Below are 17400 nucleotides of genomic sequence, written 5' to 3'. Positions count from 1 at the left end.
AGCAAGATGCTGATCAGAATCACCTGCTGAGTCAATCTGGGAAAGACAAAAAGTGTTCACATACCAGGTTTAATCCCCACAATATTCTGTCAAAGTGCCCTTGAGCAAGACAGCTTAACCAGCTTCCTCCTGTAAGTTGCTCTAAATGTAAGCCTCACGTTAATTAAGTATCAGAGAGACTCTGTATCTAAACTCTGTCTCTGAGAGGTTTGATCTCACCAACAGTGCTTTTTTTGTGTGTGATTTAACGCCCTACCATCAGTCACATCTTTCTTTGTTATTATTACTTTAGTTTACACCATCACGTCCATATTGCTGTCAGTTTCCTGGTGAAATATGTCACTCTGGTAGTCAGAATCAAATCTACATCACCCTTCTTGCAAACCTGATCACCGGTAGAAATGATCAGCTTTTCAGGGCCGAGGGGACGAGAGGGGTTGAGACCTCCCTAAGAGGTTGTGAGATAAATGTGAGCGGTCATGAGATGTTGACAAGATTATAGGATAGGAGAATGCAGTGATGAGCACTGTCACCTCAAAGCAAGAGGGTTCAGCCCGTGTTTTCGGGTTTTCTCGGGGGTTCCCCAGTTTCCTCCCACAGTCCAAAGACATGCAGGTTAAGTTAATTAGTGACTCTGAATTGCCCGTTGGTGTGAGTGTGAATGGTTGTCTGTCTTTATTACCAATATTCCACCAAAAGTAGCACGTGTATGCAGATTTTTTTAAACACGGGAAAACCTGCTAAAGTAGACAATTGACTCCTTTCCCATTGCCAGTAAACCAGAGCTGCAACACGGCTCTGCAGCAGACGAATCACGTTTAACAGCACAGACAGGCCTAGAAAACAGGTTAGTAAACAGTAGAAATCAGCATGGAGGCCAATGAAACTTTAGTCTTTACTTCTTTTTATAAATCTCTTACTTATTTGGTCTGTCTTTGAAACTCGGAGCAGACTAATTCGCTGATGATGAGCTGATGTTTGAGCGCTGCTTGTGCGGAAACAGACGGTATTTTGTGGTGGCACGTCATTGGATCTCACTGGTCAAGGGGCTAACATCAGCGCGCCCACCTGGATGTTATGTTTCCATCAATGCCGATCGAACTACTACAGAGTACAACTGCAGAGTGATTTGACAAAAGTGTGAATGCTGTATTTTTGCGCAATGGAAAAGGGAGCTTTATGTGTCAGCCCTGTGATAGTCTGGCGATCTGTCCAGAGTGTACCCTTCCTCTTGCCCATATAATATAACAGCTCTGATATGTAAGAAGAGTTTTGCTAACAGCCCTGTCTGCGGACAGATGCTGTTAAAAGCCTCCAGATATGATGAAGAAAACTTGCAGTGTTTTTTGATTTAGTGCGTCATCATTTATTAGTCACATTTTCCTTTCAATGATACACCAACTTTTCCAACAAGCATAAAACTGTTTGCAGTATATCAAGATTTGTCACCTTTTTGACGTTTCCACTCAGGTTTTTTATGTGCATAAAAACAGGTGGATGAAAACACATGCTGAGGAGTTCTAACGGAGCTTCACGCAACCTGGAGACTACAAAGTAAACACGCACACATATTTTTGGGTGATTTTTTTGACCATACAATGGTCTAAAGTCTAAAGGTCAACTGCTTCACTTTTTATCTTTCAGTTTTTAATCAGTCTCTGGCAAGTCCCACAACATTATTACAAGTGTAATACTAAATCTGTGGTCTGCTCTTTAACTTAGGATAAGGTTAGGGAGATCCTGACATTTGGATTTGACTTGTGTGTGTTGACATCATCCTTCCCCCGATCTGAAAACAAAGGGAAGTGAAAATACTGATGAAGGAGGGAAGTCAGTAATTAGTTTGGTTTCTCTGAAAGAAACAAGGGAGGTTACCCCTGTGATTATGACATCCTGGGAAAACAGATAATCCAGACTTTGATTGTTTTATTCAAGGGACCTCTCCCAAAAAGAGAGACTTATTTAAACTCAGATGTCACGCACAGAACGACTGATTATGTTGTTAAAATAAGTCCTGGAACAGCAGACCTGCGCTTAAACCTGAGACGAAAAAAAAACATGTACAGTACAGGCCAAAAGTTTGGACACACCTTCTCATTCAATGCGTTTTCTTTATTTTCATGACTATTTACATTGTAGATTCTCACTGAAGGCATCAAAACTATGAATGAACACATGTGGAGTTATGTACTTAACAAAAAAAGGTGAAATAACTGAAAACATGTTTTATATTCTAGTTTCTTCAAAATAGCCACCCTTTGCTCTGATTACTGCTTTGCACACTCTTGGCATTCTCTCCATGAGCTTCAAGAGGTAGTCACCTGAAATGGTTTCCACTTCACAGGTGTGCCTTATCAGGGTTAATTAGTGGAATTTCTTGCTTTATCAATGGGGTTGGGACCATCAGTTGTGTTGTGCAGAAGTCAGTTTAATACACAGCCGACAGCCCTATTGGACAACTGTTAAAATTCATATTATGGCAAGAACCAATCAGCTAACTAAAGAAAAACGAGTGGCCATCATTACTTTAAGAAATGAAGGTCAGTCAGTCCGGAAAATTGCAAAAACTTTAAATGTGTCCCCAAGTGGAGTCGCAAAAACCATCAAGCGCTACAACGAAACTGGCACACATGAGGACCGACCCAGGAAAGGAAGACCAAGAGTCACCTCTGCTTCTGAGGATAAGTTCATCCGAGTCACCAGCCTCAGAAATCGCAAGTTAACAGCAGCTCAGATCAGAGACCAGATGAATGCCACACAGAGTTCTAGCAGCAGACCCATCTCTACAACAACTGTTAAGAGGAGACTGCGCGAATCAGGCCTTCATGGTGAAATAGCTGCTAGGAAACCGCTGCTAAGGAGAGGCAACAAGCAGAAGAGATTTGTTTGGGCCAAGAAACACAAGGAATGGACATTAGACCAGTGGAAATCTGTGCTTTGGTCTGATGAGTCCAAATTTGAGATCTTTGGTTCCAACCGCCGTGTCTTTGTGAGACGCAGAAAAGGTGAACGGATGGATTCCACATGCCTGGTTCCCACTGTGAAGCATGGAGGAGGAGGTGTGATGGTGTGGGGGTGTTTTGCTGGTGACACTGTTGGGGATTTATTCAAAATTGAAGGCACACTGAACCAGCATGGCTACCACAGCATCCTGCAGCGACATGCCATCCCATCCGGTTTGCGTTTAGTTGGACGATCATTTATTTTTCAACAGGACAATGACCCCAAACACACCTCCAGGCTGTGTAAGGGCTATTTGACCAAGAAGGAGAGTGATGGAGTGCTGCGGCAGATGACCTGGCCTCCACAGTCACCGGACCTGAACCCAATCGAGATGGTTTGGGGTGAGCTGGACCGCAGAGTGAAGGCAAAGGGGCCAACAAGTGCTAAACACCTCTGGGAACTCCTTCAAGACTGTTGGAAAACCATTTCAGGTGACTGCCTCTTGAAGCTCATGGAGAGAATGCCAAGAGTGTGCAAAGCAGTAATCAGAGCAAAGGGTGGCTATTTTGAAGAAACTAGAATATAAAACATGTTTTCAGTTATTTCACCTTTTTTTGTTAAGTACATAACTCCACATGTGTTCATTCATAGTTTTGATGCCTTCAGTGAGAATCTACAATGTAAATAGTCATGAAAATAAAGAAAACGCATTGAATGAGAAGGTGTGTCCAAACTTTTGGCCTGTACTGTACACACAATAGAACGATGCCACCACAAATCAGCAATGACACTGCAATTTATAAAAAATTACACTGAAAGAAAAAGAACAGATATGAGAGCAAATAAATAAATAAAAAGTATGTGCAGATAAAACAATCAGCCATTTCCAATCAGGGACAAGCCAATCACTGTCTCTGTAAGAAGGAATGAAGGGTTCCCAAAGTTTCCAAAATTTGTACGATTGATGATTGATCTTATAATTCAGTTTTTACTAAGGGACAATATATATATATATATATATATATATATATATATATATATATATCACCACATGCCGACTGTGGGGACCCACGGAGCAGACCACCATAGCAAGACAACACTTTGTAGCCAGAAATAAGAGAATTGTTAAGAGAGGTGACCCTGGGTACTCTTACAGTTTAAAAACCCATTGTTTTATAACTTTATGACCTTTTTTTTATTTCAACAGAGTTGCATATATAAATGTTACAGAAAATAAGGCATCTCATCTGTTTGGGGTTTCTTACTTATAGGGCAGCATAATTGTGCAGTGGTTAGCAATGTTGCCTCACAGCAAGAGGGTAACTGGTTTGAACCAGAGTGGTGGAGCCCTTCTGTGTGGAGTTTGCATGTTCTCCCTGTGTCAGCGTGGGTTTCCTCCAGGTGCTCCAGCTTCCTCCCACAGTCCAAAGACATGCAGGTTAATTGGTGACTCTAAATTGTCCGTAGGTGTGAATGTGAGTGTGAATGGTTGTCTGTCTCTATGTGTCAGCCCTGTGATAGTCTGGTGACCTGCCCAGGGTGAACCCTACCCCCTGGGATAGGCTCCAGCCCCCCCGCGTATCAGCATATTTGAGATAAAAATTTAATTCATTTTGCAGTTATTTTTTTATGGGTTGTGTTGCACTCCAAACAACGAGATAGAAAAGCCAATTTCACCAAAACACAAAGCAAGACCAAACGTGACTCACTAGGAAACAGATAAATTCAGAAATACATACATTTATGAACAGAATAATAACTTAAGCAAACACACCAAGAAATTGAGATAGATTAGTAAATCCACATTTCAATGAAAGTCTAACAAATATTGTCCAGTCTGGAAACACAGACATGAACAATCAAAGCCTGATGCAGCGACACGGATCAGCCAATCACAAGCCAACGATGAAAATCCTACTCAAAATAAATCCAACATGAAATATGATGGAAGCTTTACTGATCTGTTTCTATAGAAGTCTCTTGTGGACTAAAACTGGAAGTAATTTTAGAGTATCATATCATGTTATCAATCTGCAGTTCTAGCTAATATCTTGAGAAATTTCCCACAGTGCAATTCTCAGGAGGTCTGCGTGTTGTTTTGACAGTGATGTGGTGAGAGGAGACAAAGTGACATTTAAAATGAGGAACAAGAAGGGGAATCCCCCTGGAAAAAAATAAAAAACAAAAACAAAACAAAGAACACGCTGTTCAGTCAGATTACAACAATAAACATAACCAGCTGTTACACCTGCGACATCTTTGTCAGTTAAATATGAAAAAACTGTTTTTCTGTTTATTTATTCATTTAACCATAACCGCTATGCTGTTAGGGGTCGCAGGGGGGGCTGCAGCCTATCCCAGCTGACACTGGGTGAGAGGCAGGGTTCACCCTGGACAGGTCACCAGACTATCACAGGGCTGACACATAGAGACAGACAACCATACACACTCACATTCACACCTACGGACAATTTAGAGTCACCTGCATGTCTTTGGACTGTGGGAGGAAGCTGGAGCACCTGGAGGAAACCCACACTGACACAAGGAGAACATGCAAACTCCACACAGAAGGGCTCCCCCACCCTGGGTTTGAACAGGAACCCTCTTGCTGTGAGGCAACAATGCTAACCACTGCACCACTGTGCCATGACACTGTTTATTTATTAAGAGAACAAATTTAAAAACTGTAAATCTTCTCCATCAATTAATAAAAGCATTAGAATGTAGAAAACAATAGCACACAACGTTAAGTCATAATGATATATAATAAAACTTTAGGGAGAGAGGGATCATTTTTAATTCTGAAATGTATAAGTGAGATTTCTCAGAGGCTGAAACAGTCAAATCTTCCTGAGTCAAACTGAAGAAAGATTTATACTGAGAAAAGATTTCTGACCGAGTTTAACTTGTCCAAGTCATAATGTACAGTACAGTAAATTACAGTCCATCTAATTTTTGTGCTTTGATTTCACATCAAGTCTTTAGTGCTGACACTCATAAAACTCCAGACTGTGTGATCATCAAACTATAAGAAAAACTGTGACTCATAATTTCTGGAACTTTGACATGTTGAAATAAGAGGGTTTTGCCCAGTTAGTAGTTTCAGACTGTAAATGTGTTTTACTTCCTCCTGTGGATTTTTCTTTAATTTTATCAAATTATAGCTGATAGCCTTTTTTAAATCAAAATTAGCACGCATATGCAGGGTTTTTGAATATGGGAAAACCCACTAAAAATAGGTGATAGACTCGTTTCCCATTGCGAGTAGACAACTATGCCTTTCTGTTTTTGTTTTTTTTTCTGGTGTGTAATGTTTGATCTCACAGAAGCGCCAGGAAACAAGCTAGTAAACAGCAAAAAGCAGCATGGAGGCCAAGGAAGATGTTATTCAGTCTCTCTTTCATACCCAGTGGTGACTGATTTGGAACAATGTTAGAATGCTGACTGTGCAAAGAAGGATGAGACATTCATGGCTGCAGCCCGCCACATTCTGACTGAAGCCCACACAACATGCCCCTACAAACTGCACCCACCACCAGTATGAAACAAACCCACCAGCGCAGCAGTTACTGGGTTATTTGAACCCTGCTACAACACAATGTGAGGAGTAAGGGTGAGGAGCTCAGATATCCAGAGGGAGCTCGCAGTAGAGTCGCTGCTCCTTCGCATTGAAAGGGGTCAGTTGAGGTGGTTCAGGCATCTGATCAGGATTCTCCTGGGCGCCTCCCGTTTGAGGTGTTCCGGGCACGTCCCACTGGTAGGAGGCCCCGGGGCAGACCCAGAACACACTGGAGGTTATATACCTCATCTGGCCTGGGAAGGCCTTAGGGTCCCCCAGGAGGTGCTGGAAATCGGGGCTTAGATGAACTTAATCTCATTTGTCTTAATTTCCTTTTTAAAAAAATACATGTTATTGAATCTTCAGTGTGGTTTTGTTTGACACTGCAGAGACAGAGAGGAAAGGATCAGCTAATCAATGCAACATCAACATTCATATTCAGCATATATGAGACAGATGCAGCACATTTATTTCAAAGGTGTATCCCTAAGTTCAGGGGTCTGTCGAAGACAACAAACACAGCAAAACAAAAAGATCTGCACATGATAAACTTCATGTATTCATCATGAATTAATCACATTAACTGACTGAGTGGTGTTTGTTTGTTTAACAGGGACCTGGAGGAGAGCAAGGAGATGCTGGAGTACCGGGGAAACCAGGACCGAAGGGCCTGCAGGGTCCAACTGTGGGTACAACACAAACTACCAGCAGAGCGGTTATAATATACAGACTGATCTTTTATCAAATATCAAACATCACCGGGGTCTTCTCTTTTAACAGAGGAATAAATTATCATGTCATCTGAAATGAAATAACACAACTTAAACTGTAACCTGAATTTCTTCCAGGGAGCTAAAGGTGAAACAGGACCCGATGGTGAGAAGGTGAGTACAATCGAAAGGCAGCGATTGTTTCAGCTGCTTTTGGCGCCACCATGAATTAATGAAGACAGTTAGAAAGAAATTACATTTCCATCTGGCAGAACCGGTTTAGAGTGACAGGAGTTTCCCTTCGTCTCTGGGCTTCTTCCCTGCCTCGATTTACCTGTTTTACAAACTGTTTAAAACAATGTAACTCGAGGAATCAGCTGTTGTTGTTTTCATGTCTTCTGTGACTTCCTCTTTCACATGTTGTGGTTGGGTGTTTTCCCTGCAGGGTGCAGCGGGGAAGAAAGGGATTAAAGGTGGAAAGGGACAAAAGGTAATTTTACCGTCTGATGATGAAACTGTTGTTCCACATTTCGTTCTCTCCATTTCACTTCCTCTTCCCACACCTGCTGGAGTTTACTGACTAATGAGTTTGTTCCTTCTTTTTCTCACCTTTCAGGGGGGCGTGGGAGACGGTGGAGACAAAGGACAGGTGGTTACTCTGTTTATTTTATTACCATGACATCATAGAAATACACACACATCTAATACAGCTGAGCAGTTAATGAGACGACACCTGGTTTTACAAAATAATCTATTATATAGAACACAAAGGTCAAATAAATTTCAATCCAAAATGAATAGCTGTATGAAAAGAAGATTTAAAATAAGTTGAGTTTTAGCCTTTAAAAATAATCTTTCAGTTGTTGTTTTTTTACTGACAGTCAACAAAAATGCTCTACAAACACAGCCACATGACCAAATATGCCTATTAATCCCTCATGATCCTCTGTGTTATATCTGTTGTGTTTTTTTACACTACATGGTCTAAAGTAAGTGGACATGTTGGGTCTGGCTTGCAGTCAGTGTTCCAGTTCATCCCAAACGTTAAGGTCAGAGCTCTGTACAGACCAGTCAATTTCTTCCACACGAAACTGGGAAATCATTTCTTTATGGATGTGATTTCTTCTCAGGGACATTGTCATGTTTAAACAGGAAAGAGTCAAACACAAACTCAGAACAAAAGCATCGAGTGCCCGCCTACTCTCAGCTAAACAATGTTATTAATGAAATTTAATTTGTTAATAATAATTGATTAATTCTTATAGTACATTTATATATACACACGTATGGAAATAAAAGAGGTGTAGGAGGGAGAATCTTAATTTGTTTTCTGTGGGCATTTTTTAAGGGAATGTAGATCTGTCAGATCAATCTGAGGAGCGCCTAAGGTCGGCATATTTCACATTTTATCTTAAGCGTGTCCTGCAGTTTAAGACTCAAACTGGTCTGGTCTTGGTCTTGGCTCCAACACCTGACAAAATACAGTTTAGCATACAATCAGATGCAGGGATTTGTAACGATGAACAAATGTACAGAATGAGTAATAGTGATAGAGAAATGGTGATATATACATATTAAAAACAAGCACAACAACTACAGCTATGATGTGTGCAGTATGAACAGGATCATATAAACTGTATGTGCTGTGGTATAAACAGTTTGTATGTAGTGTGTAGTGACTGTTTCAACATGCCACAGTTCCTAGGCCACTTAGTTTGTGAGGTGTCTCGGTTTTGACTCGTGTTTCTGTTCCTTTTCTGAGGATCCACAGTGCTCACGTGAGGCAGGGAAAAGATGAACGAGGTTTATTGCGAATATGAAAAAAAAGAAACAAATCTATATGATATGTCATATAAACACCGACATTTTTATCAAATCTAAAATGTGCTTAAGTGGCTCTTACATAGTGTGAACAGTAAATAGTAGTGTAATAAGTAAGAGACATTGATTGCCATTGAACATGGTCAAAATCTTAATCTCTCTCATCAAAAAACTGAAGTTTTTACATCGTTACACCTGATTTTTTTCATATTAGAGTGAAAAAACTTGACCAGTACTAAATGAAGATTGCACATTGTCCTACTACATATTACTAATAAATAGTACAGTTATAAATATGAAGTGCATACTGCATATTAAAGTGCTTAAGAAATTGCACGTGGCCCTGTTGTACACTGCTCTGTTACATCAAGTTCATGGAGGTGATTACACATGGTCACAGATCTGATTGGTCCTAATCCAAACCTTCAGAAGCCTCTTGCAAATTGCAGGTAACACAGCATGATGTCATCAAATACGTGCTCAGTGTTTCTGCCAGGACACTTATGAGACCTGTAGACAGGAAGCATGTTACAGTAGATCATTACCTGCTGAAGATCAAGTTTAACAACTGAAGCTTAACCACATGTTTGACATAATTCACAAAGGGCCCCAGGATATTTTATTATTCAAATATTTTTATTGGCTTTTTAAACTGCAAACACATACAATACAATCAACAAGGTCACAAACAACATTCACAAGATACATGAAAATAAAGCAACAATAATCACATAAAACATATACGTACATAACAGAAAATCTACATATATATATATATATATATATATATATATGTATAGGATTTATAATATATATATATATATATATATATATATATATATATATATATATATAGCTGTAAGTAGCAGTCTCAGTGTCTCTAGCTGGGAATTCCAAGTTAAAGTAGTTCGAGAATGGCTGCCAGACCTTGTAAAACCTCTGGGTTGATCCCATGATTGAGTGTTTCAACTTCTCAAGTTTTAAATGTGCCATTACATCCCCAACCCAGCGCCTGTGTGTGAGAGGCATAACTGCCTTCCAGTTAAACAAAATAAGGTGCCTGGCCAATAGGGATGAAAAGGCAATGGCATCCAATTGTGCACCCGATATCGCCACCTCGACAGGGACCACACCAAATAATGCAATTTCAGGAGCAGGGCTTATCTCCTTGTAACAGATATAAGAAAATGTGTCAGAAAGTGAAGACCAAAACTGTATGAGCTTTGGGCATGCCCAAAAAATATGGTAGAGGGTGGCAGGAGCCTGACAGCATCAGGAGCAGGTCAGATCCACATCTGGATACATCCTGGCAAGTCTACTCTTAGACAAATGAAGCCTGTGGAGCACTTTAAACTGGAGCAAACCCCCAGGATATTTTAACTATCAAATTGACTGGTTAGAAGCCAACATAATTGCAACACAAGGCCACTGTGTCATGCAGTGTTCCTTGTGTTAATGGTAGAATAGCAAGAGGCTAATCTACACTGGGATCTCCCTTCACTCCCTAACCTGCCCCTGCATATTAAACAAAGCCAAACGAAGGTGATTTTTAAAACAAGTATTAAAAAGGAGTTGTAATTGGGTTGATTGTTCACCCTTGAGGGAGGGAATTTGAATCGTGTGCGTGGAGTTGCAAAGGGGATTGAGTAGTTTTATGATGCTATTTGTTTCTTTGTAATTATGTTCTTATGTATGGTTTTGCTGTCTTCACAGAGGACCACTTTGGAAATAAGTGTTTTTAGTAATGCTTTTAAGTGTGATCCTCTGGGATGGTTTTATGTCATGATACTCCTGTCATTGTGCTCTTAAAAGGCCAAATAAAAAAAATCAAATCCTTCATTTCACTTCTTGTTTACTGACAGCGTGGTCCAAAAGGCGCACTCGGTCGTAATGGCAACCCTGGTCCCAAAGGACCGCCTGGAATCCCAGGTACCAGAGGAGAGCGAGGTGCAATTGGTGACCTGGGAGTTAAAGGCCGAGCTGGACCCAAAGGAGCTCCAGGTCGCGCTGTGAGTAACAGTTTGTTTAACACATCATCTACATGACTGCAAACAGAGCTTTAAAAATGAATTCTCATCAGTATTCCACACGTCACCTGTATTTTACAACTATGGTCAAAGTCAGAGAAGTTTTTTAACAGACTAAAAAGACTCTTGAAAAGATCTCAGCTACAAAATTAGACCTCATCTTTCACCATAAACAAACATTAATTCATTTTCCATAACCGCTTACCCTGTTAAGGGTCGCAGGGCGGCTGGAGCCTATCTCAGCTGACAGGGTACACCCTGGACAGGTCATCAGACTATCACAGGGCTGACACATAGAGACAGACAACCATTCACATTCACACCTACGGACAATTTAGAGTCACCAGTTAGTGTCGACGCGTCGAAGAACATCCTGAAATATATGAGAGAATCAAAGTCATATTGCTCAGGATGTTTTTGGCAATGTGTAATACAGTTTCAGGCCGAACAGTACTTACATTTTAACATAAGTTTACAAAGCTTAAACAACTTTAATGATAAACATAATGCAGCACAAATGTCCATATGATTCTTTATTTTTTAATGAAGTATTCTGGGGAGTTAACCTAATCTTATGGTGAAACAATGTATTAATAATAATTTTTTTTCATGATGATATTTAGTTATAGAGCACTTTTCAAAATCCACATCACAAAAAAAACCAACAGATTTTAAAAAAGATAAATCACCTTAACGTAGAAAAGATAACCTGAGTGGTTTGTGTCCTGCAGGGTCCTGGTCTGACTGATGAGCAGGTCCTGCAGCTCTGCAGAGGCGTGGTCACTGCCCAGATCTCCCAGTACGCCGCCTCAATCCGGGCCAAGTGTTCCCAGGGCTGCCCCATCAACAACAGGACACTCATCGGGCCCCCAGGAGCCCAGGGGCCGATGGGATCAACAGGCAAACCTGTAAGTTTCTCTCCTATATCACAGTTCAGTTCACCAGAACTGAAATGTATCAGTATTAGTCTTCTCCATCTTACAGTAAAACATACAGAGAAGACTGAAGAGAGAATCCTGATCTCATCGCTGTTATGTCATAAGTCACTGTGTGATTCACTGCTCCGTCTGAATTAGGGACAAACTGGACACTAACTCTGCCTCCACATTTCAGGGCAAAGCAGGAAAAGCCGGACCAAAAGGAGCTAGAGGACCTCAAGGTGACAGAGGACTGGAGGGACAGAAAGGAGCGCAGGGTGACAGAGGTAACATCACATTTTATACTATTTTCAATTTCATATATCCAGTAATCAAGGTGGCTTCAAAAGTCTTTAAATATATACTCTACACATTTACTAATAAAAGGCCTTGAGGATGGGTCTTAAATATTTTTCTTTTAGTCAAGTGACTGAATTTCTGGTGCTGGCGCTTCAGAAAACATCTTTTTACCAGGAGGGAAACACTATTTGATGGGGGTAAAAAGACTTCAACACAACACCTGTATGTGTGCAATGCCCTTGTTTTCAACCCCTGTATATGCATTAGGATGGAGGATTGTGGACGAGTGTGTGTGAGAGTGTGTTGCTGCCCTCAAGACCAGGATGATATTTCAGGGCACAAATTATTATTAATTCAATACATCAAATTAAAGCATTAAAGGTGCTATATGTAAGAAATCTAAAGCAAATAGTCGTAAAATCCTCCTAATATGTTACAGAGACTAAGGAATAATGTTCATATAACATACTGATCTCACCGACAACAATAGTTCAGCCAGAATATTCGCATTTAAAAAACATTTTTGTGGTCCGCAAATCATGTTTATGTTTTGAATTTGTGTTTTGGCCTGTTGCGCCACCCACCGGCGTCTACCAGTCACGCAGTCAGTAGAGTCTCAGCATCAGTTACACTGAGCTACAGCAGCACGGCAAGCAGCATTAGCAGTGTCCCAGTACATAGCATGAGCATAGACTGTATAAGAGCGTGAGCAGCCGGCTTCTCCTTGGCTGTATCCCAGCAGCAGCGTTAGAAGCAGAGAAGCTGGACTTGCTTGAACGGTCCACTGGAAAACCGAAGATCAAGGACGCGGCGACGCGGCCCTCCCACGGCAGCCGCCCGTGGGCAAACAAATCAGTATCCAGCGTGCCGCTGTCCAGCAACCTCGAATCTGTAGGGGAGGGGGAGCGGACATGACTCGCGGCAGTATTTTGAATTTGAGTGCAGTAACCGTTTTGGCCACATTCTTACATACAGCGCCTTTAAAGATATAAACAGCCAAACTGAGGTAGAAAAATTAGAAATTCGAACACATAAATCAGTAAACTGCTGACAGCTCCTGGGTTCCACACTATTTTAAAGCTATTCTGACAGGAGATCTGTAGTTTTGTACCTTTTCTCAGAAACTCTCTGTGTTTTTCTCAACAGGTCAAAAGGGCTCTAAAGGCCTCGCAGGTGATCCAGGTAAAGGTCTGCCGGGACCTGATGGACCGCAAGGCCTCAGAGGTGCGACACTGTTCATCTTCATACTCTAATAACTTAATAAGGGAGATAAGGTATCCCCCTGAGGCTGTAGAAGCTGCTGGAGACAAGATCTACGTATATCAAGTATCATGATTCAGCTTAGTTTAATTTAATCTCATGTTATGTTCGCTGCGTGTACCGTTTTCCTAGTAACGTTAGTGTGACAGTGGTGCATTCTTGTACAGAGCTGAAATATAAAAGACAGTTTACTCACCTGGCTAAAAACAAGATGGCAGTCATTTCAGTCGTGGACTCAACCACATACAAAATCGTTCTTGTCCTGTAACACTTATACGCTTTCATCGTTTCGCCATGGTCTGGAGGACGAGGTCATTTGTAACAATCATCATGTCCACACCAGGCAAATTGCTTCAGTTGTGGGAAAATCACTTTCCTCTATTTGTATGGATCACATCCAACATGAGTTTCAATTTTCTGATGATACCTGCCGCCTGCAGATTCATCCAGCCTCACTTCCTGCCCTCCATTTGAATTTCACACGTCATAATAGTCACCTTATTGCAAACAAGCTGTTTTAATATGTCTACAAGTTGTGTAATATCACATATTGAATTTTGTCCTTCTTCTGAATAAATAATAGTAACGTAAATTTGTAACCTTTTGTTTGTATAAAGCTTCTATTAATTATTTTATTAGATTGTAGAATTTACTTTTGGATGTAAGAAGAATTTGTAGGACAACCTACATTTATATTTTCTATTATGTTTGGGTTCAGACTTTCTACTAGTTATTCTACAGGCTTACTGTCTTTTTTTAATTTCCTCTCCGCAGGTTTGCCAGGTCACCCTGCAGAACCCAAAGACGGCATGGAGGGTCCCCGAGGTCCCCGTGGCTTCCCTGGTCCAGTTGGTCAGTCCGGTATGCTCGGGATCGCGGGTGTGCCTGGATTTTGTGAGGCGCGGGACTGCAGCATTCATGCGCCGGTGATGCGCAAAGAGCAAGGTCTGGTGAAAGGACCGGTCAGTTCAAAGATCTGAACCTGAGCACGAGCAATGAGCACCACCGTGAGATAATAGAAGGTCAGAGATTCACCTGATGGCAACTTCAAGGTTTGTCTCATTGAATTCCAGCTGATGTTAGAACTGGGTTTAAATGGGACAGAAAATTCGTTTGATTTATGACAAGAGTTTGTTTAAAAGCTGCGAATGATTCTATCCTTCGTTTAAAATGTCAGAGGACCAAGCGTAGTGCCCTGGGGTGCTCCGCTGTGGACAGGTTTGGTAAGTAATGGGAACTGAGAAGGAATGAAGCCAGAAAAGACTTTTCCATCTGCGCTGGACAAAGATTTTAGAGGTTTTATAAAGATCCAAACACTGTTAGAACTTTAACCACACACAATTACATCTGAGATGTTTCTTTCATTTGATAAAAACACTAAATGATTCCCGGCTGAATCCTTCCCTCGTTTTAATTTTTGTTTTCTCTGATTCCCTAAAGTCACAATTGTTGTTTAAAATAATAAAAAAAACACAAATAAAAAAAATGTAAATATTTTGTAAAGTATCTGACATGCATGTACTGTGCTCTGAAATATGTTTGAGATAAACTGATGTTTTTTAATCAGAGTCTTTAGTGTGTTAGTCGCCACATGTTCAAGTGTTGTACTTTTAATTCTGAAAAATAATATTCCAGAAAAGATAAATCACAGAAATACCTTTGTTTTAGACTTCTGACCTGCTGCCTTCATCTCGGATATTTTCAACAATTCAAACAGAAATGTAAAACTAAATGACAGGTCACTGTGATTATCAGCCTGTCACAGTGAAACAGTATTCTTACTGTTTGTGTTTCAAGATGTTTGATAAGATGACTTCATCCTTGAGACTAAATAATATATAAACTGTGTAACATCTGAGAAAATAAAGTCCAGTCAAAGTACATTGTTATATAATGCGTCGTTTGACATTTATGACAGAACCCAACATCCCAAATTATTCTCATGAATTAATTTCTGGATTTTGATTTATCCTTCACTGAGATCTGCTGTCAGCTATTGTAACAGCTTTTATAATAAATACCAAATACTGACCAAATACTTCCCAATAGAAGCTAATGTATACATACTGTACTGTTTTTTAACAATCTTGAATTTTGAGTAAAAAATAGGGAGTGCTGCTCTGGGTTAGAGCTCTGTGTAGTTGTAAAAAAAAAATAAAAATCAGGTGCTGTTCAAGGCAAAGAGTCACTTAAAGATAAAAAACAACAACTGGCCAGCTCGCTCAGTGTAAAAGTCCATAGTATAGGCAAGCAGTCCAAAAATCCTTTATTAATGGATAAACCAACTCGTTTCGACAAGAGAGCCTTCATCATCATCTGGGTGTCAAATGCATTGGAAACAGGTGATGAAAAAAAACAACAATAGCCACACAGCATCAGAGAGGGTATGTGGTCAGGAATACTGTTATGTTTGTTTTTGTTTCCCAGTCTTAGCATTAAGAAAGTGCTTTTGAAGATATTTAAAAATATTGATGTGTATTGTGTATAGAGATATAGCAGAAAAATATCGTGATATAATTTTCAGGACATATCGCCCAGCCCTTATTCAAAGGCAGGAAAACTTCATAGGGCTTACAAAGGATCACCCCCAGTAATATATGTATACAGACATGTCATCTGTAATATTGTACACTTCAAAGAGAGTGTATAAAAACACTCAAGGGTTCAACCTCACGAATTCTAGGTCAAAAACATGACAACAATACTGAGAGGAGATGCAAGAAAAACCATGATAAATCACAGTCAATGATACATGTTCAAAAACATGACAAACAGGCCAGAAGTACTTAATAATGATGGTTCACCAGAAACAGAACAAACTGCACAGGAACATGTGCAGCAGTTTGATTCTGTATCAGATGACATCACTACATATTAAAGCAGCAGTGTTCCTCATGCAACTCAGTGCTGGGAAAATCCCAATCAAATACCACTCTCTTGGGTGAAAGTCGTTTGTTAGACCCATCCACCAACCTGACCACCAACCCACCACGGTCGGACTTTCGCCACCTTAACTTTCGTCCTTGTCCCCCCTTGATGCCATCAGGCGCCGTTAAACTATAACGGCAACCGATCGCATATCATGCCGCCGTTAAAGGATGCCTTTTTCATTGGTTTCTGTTGCCGCAAGTCACTGCCTAAGCACCGTATTTCAACAACCTCAGATTGAGACTGGGCTCAAACAATGCATTTAAAAATCAACAAAAAAGAAGAATGCTTGAATTTTATCTTTTCAACAGGTCTGAAACTTCTCAGTAGTAACAGAATATATTTTTGCTTTTGGAACTATTTAATAACTTCTTACAATAAATTGTGGGAAAAAAAATAGTTTACAAATGTTAATAGTCCTGTAGTAAAATGACTTTGCTACATATAATTTAAATGTCATCAACAGACACAAACCACTTTATCTTTCAGATAACAAGTCAGAATCACATCATTGTAATAAATTATGAGACAGACTGTGAAGAAGAAAACACTTTATTGTTTTTTTTGTTTGTTTTTTAACAAAAGCAGCAACACACGAGGAAGAACTGTACAGAGTTTTAGTCCTTACTGTATGAAATGACAACATCACAGTACATGGGATAAATCTAATTAGACAGGTTTTTCATGTAGGGTATACAGTCATGGTTTGGCAGAGGTTATGATTTCAAATACATGAATGATAAATAAGGAAATATAATCAGAAATATACCATAGTGCTGGTTTCACAGTTTGCATACAGCAGCATTAACACAAAATGACTAAACCTATAGTTTGTCAATCCAGCATCTGACTTTGGACTATGAGAACTTTCCTAATTGCTGGTTAAATAAAAACACATTTCAAGTGGGAAAAAAAATCAACTTCATCGATTAGTG

The 17400-nt window shown here is 40.1% G+C and overlaps 1 protein-coding gene across 1 annotated transcript in view; it reads left to right on the top strand.

Moving 5' to 3' along the window:
• Positions 1–15418, top strand: part of LOC117265426 (uncharacterized) — a 43790-nt gene extending 28372 nt beyond the window's left edge. Inside the window, exons 18-26 of the mRNA XM_033639912.2 lie at positions 7116–7187; positions 7351–7386; positions 7658–7702; positions 7829–7861; positions 10896–11042; positions 11792–11968; positions 12174–12264; positions 13424–13501; positions 14312–15418. Coding sequence (XP_033495803.1) covers positions 7116–7187; positions 7351–7386; positions 7658–7702; positions 7829–7861; positions 10896–11042; positions 11792–11968; positions 12174–12264; positions 13424–13501; positions 14312–14517 — 885 coding nt within the window. The 3' untranslated portion in view covers positions 14518–15418. The remainder of the gene's footprint in view (positions 1–7115; positions 7188–7350; positions 7387–7657; positions 7703–7828; positions 7862–10895; positions 11043–11791; positions 11969–12173; positions 12265–13423; positions 13502–14311) is intronic.
• The last annotated feature ends 1982 nt before the right edge of the window (positions 15419–17400 follow it).

The sequence above is a fragment of the Epinephelus lanceolatus genome, chromosome 10, assembly GCF_041903045.1.
Source record: "Epinephelus lanceolatus isolate andai-2023 chromosome 10, ASM4190304v1, whole genome shotgun sequence".
Classification (NCBI taxonomy): Eukaryota; Metazoa; Chordata; class Actinopteri; order Perciformes; family Serranidae; genus Epinephelus; species Epinephelus lanceolatus.
Note: the sequence above shows the minus strand (reverse complement) of the source record. Positions and strands in the feature narration are given on the sequence as shown.